Raw genomic sequence first — 14047 nt, forward strand, 5'->3', positions numbered from 1 at the left:
GGCCTAAAGCAGTAAACTTAGGACCCTTCAGACTTTCCATAAACAGGATTATGGCTCTGACAAGTCAAGTCTGGTGGTTTTCCCTTGGTGTGCTTTGCATATTGTGTGGGATGGAAATAACTGGGCTGTGAATGCTAATTCCTGTAGCATAAGGGATAACTTTCATGCCCCATACTTGAAAAATAACAATGAAATGGTACAAAACAAGACACTGAAATGAACGGCAGTCTTATGTGCTAGCGATACTATACTTGCTACCTGCAGTTCAGATGTAGCATTCCTTAACCTATTTCTAGCCTGGTATGGCTATCTTTTTAGTGAGTGTCAACCAAACCAAGATTTGTAGTAGATCCATATCCTAACCCATATGGACTCCTTTTTAACCTTTAACCCAGAAACCTGGTTCAGAAAAGACACATTTTTGATGGCTAGCTTTCAGTAGCAACCAGTGTAAATGAAACAGCCTCTGTTTTGCATCTTACAGTAACAATCATATGTGACTCTAGCTACTTTCACTGTCTAATAGTGAGAATAGCTTGAAATTGCTGCATCCTACATTCCCTAATCTTACCAGTTAGCTGAGACCAGAATGTTTTTTTTTCTGGCATGTCACACCAAGCTTTCTTGCTTCCCCTCTTAAAGTAATAGTGATTCCTCACACTAAAGTAGAATGAATCTAAGCATCTTGGTGGCAGGAGGAATACAGTGGTGGGGTTGGGGAGGTAGCATGGTTGTCTGGGATCTGTGTACTTATCCTTCCGTGTAACTGAAAACACTTGCCTTTCCCTATGCTCTAGAGCTTGCATTAGTCACTTGTTCTGGTTTTCCCTTCTACCCCTCCTGTCCCATATATAGTTGATATTTATCTCTGGTCTGTTGCAACCAAAGATCCTTTGTTTCGTTAACCACAATGCTTAAGTTGGTAAGCTAACAGGTTAACTACAAACAAATCTGACAGTCACTTCTTGACCCTCTTATCCTTGTCATTTGTTATACTTGAAACATGTGGACACTTGACAGCTAAAGTTTAGTGTACCTTATAACAATTCAACCATGTGTTCTGTAAATGTGTGCTCTTAATTTGGTTATATGTAACTAATCTGGTCAGGCACTTAACAGATGGTGGAAACCACTTTAATTATCAATTGGGTGCTTAACCAATTTTGAGGTCAGGGTTTTTATACAGCCATGTATTTAATTAGCTTTAATGTCTAGCTGACTATATGAATATCACTGGCAAGTGCAGTGCACTATGGCATCCTCCTAAGAGGAAGGCTAGATGCAAATTTAACTTCATAGTACAGCTATTGTGGTACTCAAAGGGGAGGCAATTGGTAACTCAGCTTATTGAACTGAACTTGTGTCTTTTAGCTGGGAAAACACTTCAAATCTTTAACATTGAGATGAAGAGTAAAATGAAGGCTCATACTATGACAGATGATGTTACCTTCTGGAAATGGATTTCTCTGAACACAGTTGCTCTTGTAACTGACAATGCAGTCTATCACTGGAGCATGGAGGGGGAATCTCAGCCTGTGAAAATGTTTGACCGACACTCTAGTCTTGCAGGCTGCCAGATCATCAACTATCGTACAGATGCTAAGCAGAAATGGTTACTTCTGACTGGCATATCCGCACAGGTACTTAGTTAGAGTCTCATCTGAAAAGCCTAAAACTTCACTAATACCCTTCTCTGTAACCAGCATAACTTCCCTCCAATATGTACTATTCTGACTCCTTTGTAACAGACAATGAATGTTGGTTCTAGATACAACAAATCTATGCTAAGGCCTAAGACTGTCTTAAGATACTCCCAGCTTAATTCTGAACAGACTTTATTTGGAGTGGGTCTGGTTTTTCTATCTCCCTGTTTCATTTGGCATTTTTTGGTTTTTATAATCTTATTCTGATACAGTGGGGTTAATGCACAACTCGTATCTGGTTAGCACAACTCATGTCTGGTTAGCAAAAGGGAGTGAAGTCAGCACACTGATTTTATAAACTGTATAAGAACTCAGCTAAATGACTATTTTCCCATAACACTCTGCCAGTACTTAAGATGGTGGTGGCAGCAAATAATCTGTTACTAACCTCTCTCTTTAGCAAAATCGTGTGGTGGGAGCCATGCAGCTTTATTCTGTAGATAGGAAGGTGTCTCAGCCTATTGAAGGGCATGCAGCTAGCTTTGCTCAATTCAAGATGGAAGGCAATGCTGAAGAATCTACTCTCTTCTGTTTTGCAGTAAGAGGTCAAGCTGGAGGCAAGGTAAGCTCTGATGCTTCAATGCTATCTACCTTATTTTTGTTCTAGCCTATTTAGCATGGGAGCTGACAGATCACAAAAAACCTTAGAGGTAAAGTACTACAGTGCATACCTGAGGCACTGAACTACCTAGTATGTTTGTCTTCACTCTGTTTTAGAAGGAAGTTCTTGCTTGCATTGGTTACCACTACTCATGGCTTTTTATATGCCTGTACCTAAATCTTAACACTGCTCCTAGCCAAATCACTACCGACCCCTTAAGTAATTTCAGATAATGTAACAAATAGCCCATTGGACAAATCCTTAATGTGTGAGGATATCTGAACAAGTCGCATTGCTAAAGTTTTTTCCAAGGACCCAGAATTCAAATTGAAATAAGCAAAAGCTCTGGTGCTTGATTTAGCAAACAGACCTCAGACTTAAGTGGCAGATCTCTTCTTGCTTGTCCTCCCTGATGCTAGTGTGCACTATAATGCTTAGCTTTAGTGGGTTCCAGCAGGAGGTAAACTTTGGGGTTCTCCTCTACTTGGAATAGCAAATGAGGGTTCAGGAGTGGAAAGACTAAAGTAGAAAACAAATTTGTCTGGCTTACAACTGAGCATAGAACACAGACCATGCAGCTTACTAGCTTTTTTCAGTGATAATTAAACTTGAATTTCTCTGTGGAATGCAGTCAGATTGGACACTTTTCTGCATAGACCAACAGTTAAATGGCAGCAAAACTGTTCAGCCAATAATGGCTTTGTGGCAAAATTGGGGAAGACTCGCCTAGCATTCTGGGTGTAAACAATATATCTTGTGGCCTCTAAGCTCTTTCTTATAGTAAGATCCAGTAACTCAGCATAGCATTCTTGACCCCACAATCTGAATTCTGAGACTGCTTAAAGGCTCACATGGCAAACACAGCCCTTATGTCTGCCACTTCCTAGTCTGACTCTGGTACCCAGAACATGAGTGACCATGTAGCTATGCAGTATTTCAAGAAATAGGGTTAATTAATTCTAATCTCATCTCTTGTGCAGCTGCATATCATTGAAGTTGGCACACCACCAACAGGGAACCAGCCGTTTCCCAAGAAAGCAGTGGATGTCTTTTTTCCTCCTGAAGCCCAGAATGACTTTCCTGTAGCAATGCAGGTATGATAGACGTCCATGACCAAGATGAAAGGATAAGTTCTGACTCAGCAGATATGGTAACATAACAGGATGATAATGCGTGCACCCCCTTGAGCAACTACAGAATCAGAGGCTTTGCAGAGCAAAGTAAATGTCCTAATGTGGTGGTTGCACTTTAAGTATAAAAATTCTACAACTTTTAGAGCATTTCCCCCTTCAAGCCATAAACGTAGTCACTTTTAATGGCTGATTATCCTTTCTCTTCAGAACAAGTATCGAGACTTTGTAGGTAAACTCATGACAGTCTATTGAAGCAGACATTCTGCTACTGTGCTGTCAAGTGCACACCCTCACTCAAGCACAATTAAACTTGGTTGTGCAAAGAAAACAGTTGTACCACTTCCTGCTAACCATGGTAACATTGCAACAAATGACACGTTTTAAGAGTACTGATTATTCAACCTTACTTTTATCTTGCAGATTAGTGAAAAGCATGATGTGGTGTTTCTGATCACAAAATACGGTTACATCCACTTGTATGATCTTGAAACTGGCACCTGTATCTACATGAATAGAATCAGTGGAGAAACTATATTTGTCACTGCACCGCATGAAGCAACAGCTGGAATTATAGGTGTTAACAGAAAGGGACAAGTAAGGAAATTCTGTTTCTAGAGCATGTGGCTAAGACTGTACTAGCAAGATTCAAGTGGGCAGGCGTCATGACTAAGTATTCTCAAACTTCTGTTCAAATGCTCATTTTCTGGAAACTTGTGATGAATACATTGACTTGGACACTTTAAAGTGAAAGTACAGGCTGAACATCTTTGGTCCAGCAACATCCATGGTCAGCATGATTTTAGTTGGACACACCCATGGTTAGCAGACACTGGCATGTTTCCCAGTCCCATGAAGTTCGGTTACAGCCAGTAGTTCTGGTTCTGGGCTGTTTAGCTTGATTTTTACCACAGGATGTTTTAGAGCCCAATAAGCAGGGGAAGTGCTGTCAATGCTACTAGACAATATTGACCTCCTGTGGTCCAGCAAATGCTTTGGTTTAGCACCAGTCAACTTCCCAAGAGTGATACAGGTTCAACTTCTCTAGTGCAGCAGTCTGCTTCATGGGACAGTTTACCAGCTGGCCCCTAAAAGATACTAAGTGGTGGTTGATCAGAGGTCATGAATGTTTGACTAGCATCAATTTTTTTTGGACCATGTTTAACACTACTGCAATTCAAATGTGCTACTTTTATCCTATCGGGGTGGGTCTGTAGCAGTGTACACTTTGGCTAGATGGGGGGTGGGCAGGAGTTAGAAGTTCAGTGTAGAAATCTGTACCCTTTATGAAAAGGGGTAGAACTAGATGCCTGAATAGTGATCACTAGTGGCTCACATTTAGAAGTCTGGTGAACAAAGGCAGGAAACAGTTGCAGTGTCTTAGTTCTTCCCAGTTATAGAATAACTCCAATTTACTTGTACAGAACCTCATCTGCCTGTAACTAGGAAGAACTTCTGTGGGTAAAGTCTACTTGCTGGTGTGAGAATCCCTGCATTCAACCTAGCTCAACTCTTTAAGCAGTGTCATTCAATACTTAAACTAGAAAGGTGACCTGTATCATAGTAACATGAGCTGCTGCCAGTGCTGTCCTTGAGGATCTATCCTCTATAAAAGTGGTAAAATCTTCCTCACAAAGCAAATGTCTAATGTTGTAAATCAGGGTGTTTAGGAGAACTTGTATAAATGTTCAGTTCAAAAGGGTAGTGCTGGATATCTTGTATCACTCACTAAAATGCAGACACTTCAAAAGTCAGACCACAAGAGTAGGATGTTGTCTGAATTATTTCAGGAAAATGTGTAATTAATATTCATAACTCCCCCTCAGATTAAACTTCATGTAAGATGCTACAAGGAAAACTTCCCTAGAAGCAACACGTGGGGGAACTTGAGCTATTAAAACTAGAATCATCACCAATAGCTCTACCATGTTCTTATGATCTGCAGTGCTAGTGGATGACTTTTTCCTAATGTTAACAGCTTGTATCTGTACTTGGCAAAACTTAGTCTGTTTATCCCTTAGATATTGTAGCTATTTCCAGTTAGGATTAGGTATAGACTGTGCTAAATCTAGGAAGTAAAATTGATTGTGACTTTGTTTTTGCACATTAGTGGTGGTTCGTGTGGCCTTAGATACAGGTTCAGTTAAGGCTTGTGGGCTAGGAATACTGTCAGATGGCATGGTGAATGAAAGGAACAGTGTCATGTCAGTGACCTTGTAGATGAGTGGAGGCAGTTTGAAGAGACTTGGCTAATACTTCTGGCAGAAACATGTGGTGGAGAATTTTGTCTTCCGCAAATGGAGTGGAAGAACATATGAATTGGAATAGTGTGTGGGTGGGCAGGGGGCTGGCTCTCCAAGTCTTGTGCCTGAGGCTAAGGACATTACTGCCGGGGTTTCTTATAGCAGCTAATATCAAACAATTTGGCAGGAAAGACTTGCTAAGTAAGCAGTAATTCAGCAGTTTTTGATGTGTAAACTACTGGCTCTGAAAGGAATACTCTAGAAACACTACTAGAATTTAGTGTTTGGATAGAGAAACATCTCAACTTAACACTGCACAAGCAATATTCAACCTCATGATTTCAGAAGAAAATGGTTATAAATATTTGGGAAGTTTTTAAACCGTAACCAGCACATTAGACTTAACTAAAAAAAATAAGGAGAAATAGAAGGGACCTGTTTAATGCTAGTACCCATCCCTTTTTGTCAGGGAAATTGTTCCCCAGTGATATTAAAATTGTAGGCCCAAGAAATGGGGCTTTTCTACAGGATAAGCTCAAGTCAATAGCTTACTGCAGTAGCAGGCTCCTGGTATTCAGCCTAAATATTATTCTGCTTAATCTAACTCATTATACCTATCCTCAACTTAAACAATTAACTTGTCATGGCAGTGTTGAAAGTGCTTGCAGAATGAATCTGAGTGGCTGGTGTGCATAATCTTTCACTCATAGTAAATGTTTGGTTTTTTTCTTTCCAATTCAGGTGCTCTCAGTATGTGTGGAGGAAGAGAACATAATCCCTTATATCACTAATGTGCTGCAAAATCCTGACCTGGCTCTGCGAATGGCAGTTCGCAACAATCTGGCAGGAGCTGAGGAACTCTTTGCCCGAAAATTCAATGCGCTGTTTGCCCAGGGAAACTACTCGGAGGCAGCAAAAGTGGCAGCAAATGCACCAAAGGTATAAGTTGTTGCTAAATGTGCCTCACAGCTGGAAATACATTCTTCATATTGACAAGATTAGATCTCCATGTGTTGTGTGGACTGAAGTCTGTCTAGTCACATAAGCAACTTAGCAAGACCAGAATTTTACTCTATGAACTAGTACTACAGAAATGGTTTACAGGTGTGTTCACCAAAGCAATTTGCTAGGACAGACCTCTTCAGTGGAACAACTAAACTGAAGGAACAAAGGTGGATGGAGTAACACACAATCATAGTAATCTGGATGAAAGTAGATATTGTAGCTATGTCCTTATTCTGCAGAATCTGTTTTTAAATTAGGTACTAGATGGATATGAAGTAGGGGACTTACGAGAGGAAGTCCTTGGTCAGGATTTCAAACGAGATTCAGGTTGGACTGCTGATGCTTTACTGTGGGAAGATGTGGGATCAATAAGAGCTAGGAGTTAGAGGGAAAATAGCCAGAGTCCACAGAGCTGAAAGTCAAAGGATGTGAAGGCTCCTTGTGACAGTTGCGCTCTTGGACTCTTAATACCACTGGGGGAGTAAAATCTTTCCTTTAGAGCCCAGTGTGCCAGCCCTACTTACTGAATAGCTACATTGCTTTGTTACCCTGAGAAGGCTGACAAAGTATTTCCAACTAGAGGTTACTGTTCTGTACATCTCTGATCAGTTTCAGCCTTAATGTATCCTATACTAGTGCTGGGCTGGTGCCAGAGCTTACACCGAAACCATGTCACAGCCAAAGCTAAGTGATAGACAATGCCACTCGGGTTAATGTAGCTGCTATCAGGGCAGACAGACTGTTTTTAAACATTCAAAGAATGGTCTGGATCTGGCAGACGACATAGTCCTGAGTGACTTGTAAAATGTAGGTTTTTTTTTTTCTGGAACAGAGCAGGGAATAAAATGTATCCCCTGTATTTAAGGGAATCCTGCGTACCCCGGACACCATACGCCGATTTCAGAGTGTTCAAGCACAGCCCGGTCAGACTTCTCCCTTGCTCCAGTACTTTGGAATTCTTCTAGATCAAGGCCAGCTGAACAAATATGAATCCTTGGAACTTTGCAGGCCAGTGCTTCAGCAGGGACGCAAACAGCTTCTGGAGAAATGGTTAAAAGAGGATAAGGTAAAGCTGCCGGGCATGTCACTTACAAAAGTAGGGTAATCGCCACTAGCGCTGGCCATATCCTGTCTCAGTTCTTCCAGTGGCCCTGTATGCAGTGCAGAATTCAGTACTGCAACTTATGTGCACTGCTGTCTTTGTGGGATATGTATCTCTAGACTGATCTAGTGCTCCAGCATAAATGTGTCCATGATTTTGTTAATCTGCAGCCCTCACTTCTGAGAGTCAGGCAGAGTGGGTGAAGAAATATCATTTGTTAGAAGTGTCCTTGCAGACACTTCTCTATTCAAAACTTTTTTCAGAAATAAAGTGGTGGTAATGCTTGCTGTGACTAATCCCATGATGTGGGCAGGGACACTTCTCAGAGCCACTCCTTAATTAGCTGGAAGGAGTTGACACTAGCAGACATAAGCCTGCCCTTCTCAGTGCTTAACAAGTACACTCTTGCCCTAACTTAGAACAAGAATTGTAATGCAGACCTACCTGATCCTTGCTAGTTAGTCTCTAGTCTGACCTGATCCAACTGGGATTTTTGTGTAAATCTCACTTAAGATGCTGTTAGCAGCACCTTGAGGTTATAAGGAAATAATAGCCAAATGCAGAACTCTCCCATTTACTCTGAAGTGATAAAACAAGGACACAAGGCTCAACGTACAAGAACTTATGGGGCATTTGGAATATAACGCATTATATTGCTGCCACCATGGATGTAGGGTACTACCTAAAAGATTCTTGTAAAGCTAAAAAGTTGGCTCGCGAACAATAACAAATGAGGATGCATTTTATAAATCAATTTACAACAGTCTAAATCCAGTTACTATAAAATACTCTATCTAGCAGGATAAGATCTATCACAGCATTGTACAATGGGTACTCTTATTTATAGATCTGTACCTTTATTAAAACGTTCTTAACTATATTCTCTCCATAGCTGGAGTGTTCAGAGGAATTAGGAGATCTTGTGAAGTCTGTGGACCCTACATTGGCACTTAGTGTCTATCTAAGAGCTAATGTGCCTAACAAGGTCATTCAATGTTTTGCTGAAACAGGACAAGTCCAGAAGATTGTTTTGTATGCTAAGAAGGTGAGCTGTGCAAGTATAGATAAGTTGCACTTTGCAATGCAAACATTATTGAATCCAAGAGCACAAACTAAAGAACGACTACTAAATCTTTAAAAACAGTCGCATGTTTCTTACTATAACAAATGTAGCATGACTTTTTAATCTCAAAATCACTATGTGAAGAGCAAGTGTGTTGGGCAAAACATTGCTTTCAAGACTCCCTTTAATGTGAAAACTTACACTTTGGCCTTAAAGGGTGGTGGGGGTGTGAGACAAGCTGGCATAATCAAGATCTCACTGACTGATCTCGGGCAGCTTTTACATTCCCCATACAGATTGGACAAGAGCTATGAGTTATAAAACAATCTGATTCCAGACACTACTAAGCAACTGTTCCTCAGCTCTGATTTATTTTGCTCTTGAAGCACTAACTATCTTTATTGTGGCGCTCCTTACAGGTTGGATATACTCCAGATTGGATCTTCCTGCTAAGGAATGTAATGCGAATCAGCCCTGACCAAGGACAGCAGTTTGCTCAAATGCTAGTTCAGGATGAAGAACCTCTGGCAGATATCACACAAGTAATTCCAACTCTTGCAAATTTTAACACAATGAATGGGGATATATGCCTACCACTGTGTAAAGCTGCCTGTGGGGGAAGGATCTTAAATTGCCTCTTACTGAACCTTTTCAAAATTAGATTAAGATGATGCAAACTTAAACCTAAATAGGTAAACTAAGCTTGTTCAGCCATGTCTCCAAGCAAATGATAGTTTAGGTACATCTGCCTTGAGGCTTGGAGCATAACCTGTTGTAAATCTAACTTGTCTCCATTAGGAGGCAGTCCTGCTCATACAGAGCACCCATTGACTGACCTGGGATAATACTAGTAAAATTAAGCCAGATCTCATGACTGCATTTAAATCTTCATGCTAGAAGTAAACTCGAAATGAAACCTTTCCACTTCCACTGTTAAAAGTGCAGTACTAACTGTTTGGTTTGTTGCAGATTGTGGATGTTTTTATGGAGTACAACCTAATTCAGCAGTGTACTGCTTTCTTGCTGGATGCACTGAAAAATAATCGCCCTTCTGAGGGTCCCCTGCAAACACGTTTACTTGAGATGAACCTCATGCATGCACCTCAGGTATGTCCTATAGACTGACAGCTGAAACTGGTTTTTGTCTTGTAGTCAAACTTCCAATAGCATAGTATGAATCGTCTATTTTAGACATAGTAGCTTAAGGGTTTCAACTTTCTGAAACACTTAAAATGAAATAATTAATAACTTGCCTAAATCTAATTATTGAAAGTAGGTCCTGACAACTTCCCTGTTTATAATCTTCAAATAAGATAAAGGAAGCTGTTGGCTTATTTCCCTCCCCCACCAAAAAAAGTCTGTCTCAAATTCATGTGTAAGAACCTACCACTAATCCTGGCTCTAATTCTAGTATCTTAAATAACTGCTTCAGAATTGAATTACAGAAGATCCTGTGACTAGACTTCATTCTGATTTAGGTAGTAACAGCTACTCCAGGTAGCTACTAATCTAAGCATATACAGGTTACTTCTGGAGTTTGGACATTAAGGAGAGTAAACCCCATCTTGTTTTAACTCTTTACCCTTTATAGGTTGCAGATGCTATCTTGGGAAACCAGATGTTTACTCATTATGACCGGGCTCACATTGCACAGCTGTGTGAGAAAGCTGGCCTGCTGCAGAGAGCATTAGAACACTTCACTGACTTGTATGATATCAAGCGTGCAGTTGTCCACACTCATCTTCTCAATCCTGAGGTAAAGAATCCAAAATCTGTATAGCTTACGTTCTGGGATCTTAATCAAATGCAGTATAATTGAGCTTTAAAATTGGTACTTAAAGATTCTACATAATCTTGTCTCTCTAGTGGCTGGTGAATTATTTTGGCTCCTTGTCAGTAGAAGACTCTCTGGAGTGCTTGCGTGCCATGCTTTCTGCTAACATTCGTCAAAACCTTCAGATCTGTGTTCAAGTAGCTTCAAAATACCATGAACAGCTGTCAACCCAATCGCTTATTGAGCTGTTTGAGTCTTTTAAGAGCTTTGAAGGTAAGGTGTGCTAGGAGTACTCTGCTTAGCCTTACTTCCCTTAAACAGGTGTTAAGTCTTTGGGGAGCTTTTCCATCTCACTTCCTTGTATAAGGGAACACCTCCCTTCTGTCAAAGGTGAACAGGATGTCTAGCCAAACAGACTCTGGCAGTGCTATCAAGTATTGGCCTTCTGGCCACTTCAGTGGACTTCAGAGAAGTGCATATTCCAGAATGCATCTGACCTGGCAGTTGCACATAATGTTGGACCTTAATCCTATTTGTGTGCACTTTAGTCACTGCCCTCCTTTATGTAGGGTGACCATATTTCCCAGTGCTGAACATGGGACACTTGGAGAAACTTTTGGAACTTGCCATTGAACATGCTTAATGTGAAGCCTGCAGTAATCTTCCTGCCCCCCCCCATTGTGCTAGAATTCCAAGGTCAAGTGGGGAAGGAGGGCCTCTGGGGGACAGGAGGTGTGGCGCTATCACTTGCAGTTGCACTGTAGTTTGGGGAACATCCCTGGTACCCCCTGCTCATGGGCTTCTGTCACATGGAGGAATACTGGGGATCTGGGATTCTTCCCTGCCACTGTTGGCTTCATCAGGGGGGAGGGGTGATGACCCAGAGATGAGGCACCTAGCTTCCAATCCTTTCGGGTTGTCAGGGTTGGGCATTTGGCCCTGGAGCTCCTGGCTTCAGCAGGAGGAGGAAGAAGGAATGCTGGGGACTAGGGCAAACAAGGCATCTGGGGCTGCACTGATTGACCAGTAGGGCAGTAGAAAATACAGGATAGTTTGTCCCTTTTATAAAAAAGCAGGGCACTTGTGAGGGCTTCAATATGGGTCTGTCCCATTAAAAACCAGCTGGATGGTCAGCTAACTTCCTACCTCAACAAAGTGTAAACTGCAGAGCAAGAGCAAAGTTTGTGCAAGACCATTTAGATGCAAGAAAAAACTGAGCTAGCTGAACACTGCTCCCTTAAAGTACCTACCAGACACCATGTTGGAAACAGAGCTGCTGAATGCTTTTCCAAAGTGTGCCATATAGTCCATCCTCTCAACATGGGAAAGAGTGAATGGCTGACTTATGTGCTTGCACCATGATGCAGCCACAGCTTGACTATGGAGGACCTCTTGGCCAGCCAAGAGGAAGGAAAAAGTGAATCTTCCTAATTGGACTGGACTCAACCTTCATTACTTGCCTGGAGCAACTGGACTTGTATAACACCCTAGTGAGTGGGCTGGCTGGAGCAGTGCAGGCAATGGCAGTCACACAGCCTTAATCTTCTGCGCATGCTCTCCGAAGAAATTATGCTACATTTGAGCTACAATGTTCCTTCTGTCTTCAAACTGAAGAAACTAAGTTCAAATGTCTGGGTATCCCATGGCTACTGTCTGAGACTTGAGCCAAACTAAGACTTCTTGTATAATCAACTCTTAATTTGGTATTAAGACAATTAATATTAAATCTTGTTTCCCTTAAGGTCTATTTTATTTCTTGGGCTCTATTGTAAACTTCAGCCAGGACCCAGATGTGCACTTCAAATATATCCAAGCTGCATGCAAGACAGGGCAGATTAAAGAAGTGGAAAGAATCTGCAGAGAAAGCAATTGCTATGATCCAGAACGTGTTAAAAACTTCCTCAAGGTACAGAGTCTGAATAGCATTGCAGTGTGGCTCCTTTGCAGCATGATTGCTTTACTTGTCACTCTGTGCTGTCCTAGTAGGGGTGGATATTTTGACCATGAACACACTAGATTGCACATATGAAAGCTCAAAGCAGAGTTCTTAATCTTTAAGGTGTGTTCTAATCTGGAGACCTTCTGTAAAATAGGGAAGATGAAAGCTGTTCTTCAGGCCTCATGTGTTACCCTAATCTGTATTGGAGGATACTGCTGAGCCAGTCTGTTCCTTAACTTGAACATGTCCACCTCTATGATGCTAACAGTCTTAACTGAAATATGATGCCAGTTGGAATTAACATGAACTATGAATGGAAAACATTCTAAAAGTTACCTGTTTAGTTTTCTTTTCCATGCCAATATTTCCTCCCCTTCCCCCTGCTTCAATTCTATGGGACAGTGGTGTGAAATGTTTTTTAGAGAATTAATGATATTCCATCAGGTTTGAGGATGGAAAGAGACCATGTACAAAGTTTAAAAAAAAAAAAAATTTGGTAGCCAGTTGGCATTGTTACACTGTTTATGAAAGTGTCTGCCAATCGGACTAGCTTCACTTTTTTGTTCTGGCAGGATAGCCATTTGTGTCAAAGCTATAAAAATAGCAATAGGTGTATTATGCTATCTGCTCAACAGTCCCACACCTGGCATGTAGAGAAGTTTTGTGTTAGTGTTCTGGAAACTAAATGAAGAGAAGTTGCTATAGGGGGAAGGTGGTGTGACTTGCTGGTTTACAATCTGACATATTATCTTCCATGGTTACTGTCAAATTCCTGATGGAAGCTATTATTTTTTGTGCTGTTCCTTGTGTCTGTGGAATGTGCAGGACATGTACCAGGTAAATCTGAGTATAGGTCTCCCCATTGGCTAGATCCTTCAGTGTCAATTTGTATGTAGAATTACATTCTGGGATGTGCCAGTTAAGCAACTTCCAGCAGCTCAGATTAGGTTGATTAGTCAGGGTACTCTAAATGTACAGTATTTGGCTCCCATTCTACCTTTAAACATGTTGCTTTTTGGCAGATAATTTTGGGGCATTCATTCCCATAGGCCTTTGGACATACAAGTTACTGATGCATGCTCTGACTTTGACCTCTGCAGCCACAAGTCAGTGAGTCAATGCAGTAGTTGGGTAGGCTTTTAAGGCAGATGTGACTCTGCATACACATCCTAACTAAATTCACAAACAATAGATTTCTTGGATTCCAGAGATGCTCACATCACACCTGAAGTAATGAGCTCAAATCTATGCCCAACTAGTAGTCTCACATGACTGAGACCAGCTCCATCCTCAACTCTTTGGTTAGACTCCTCCTGTTGCAATCCCAGAGTGCTAATCCTACACACTCAATGCCAGTGGCAATTCACAAATGCTGAAGTATAGCTTAGGTTTGTAATACTGATTGTTCTGTGTTGTAAAACTGTTTGTAGATGTGGGTGTCTCAGGGATCCATGACAGACTTCAGATTTTTTGCTCTAGGTATAACT

General features: G+C 41.2%; 1 protein-coding gene across 2 annotated transcripts in view; it reads left to right on the top strand.

The window, feature by feature from the left end:
• The window catches only part of CLTC (clathrin heavy chain), a 54546-nt gene that overhangs the window by 24581 nt on the left and 15918 nt on the right, over positions 1-14047 (top strand). For both annotated transcript variants that reach the window (XM_075904695.1, XM_075904697.1), the window contains exons 3-14: positions 1372-1640; positions 2104-2265; positions 3285-3398; positions 3858-4031; positions 6419-6616; positions 7548-7748; positions 8677-8829; positions 9267-9389; positions 9817-9954; positions 10439-10603; positions 10714-10894; positions 12364-12527. In XM_075904695.1, the coding sequence (XP_075760810.1) occupies positions 1372-1640; positions 2104-2265; positions 3285-3398; positions 3858-4031; positions 6419-6616; positions 7548-7748; positions 8677-8829; positions 9267-9389; positions 9817-9954; positions 10439-10603; positions 10714-10894; positions 12364-12527 (2042 nt within the window). The remainder of the gene's footprint in view (positions 1-1371; positions 1641-2103; positions 2266-3284; positions 3399-3857; positions 4032-6418; positions 6617-7547; positions 7749-8676; positions 8830-9266; positions 9390-9816; positions 9955-10438; positions 10604-10713; positions 10895-12363; positions 12528-14047) is intronic.

The sequence above is a fragment of the Pelodiscus sinensis genome, chromosome 21 (assembly GCF_049634645.1).
Source record: "Pelodiscus sinensis isolate JC-2024 chromosome 21, ASM4963464v1, whole genome shotgun sequence".
Lineage (NCBI taxonomy): Eukaryota > Metazoa > Chordata > Testudines > Trionychidae > Pelodiscus > Pelodiscus sinensis.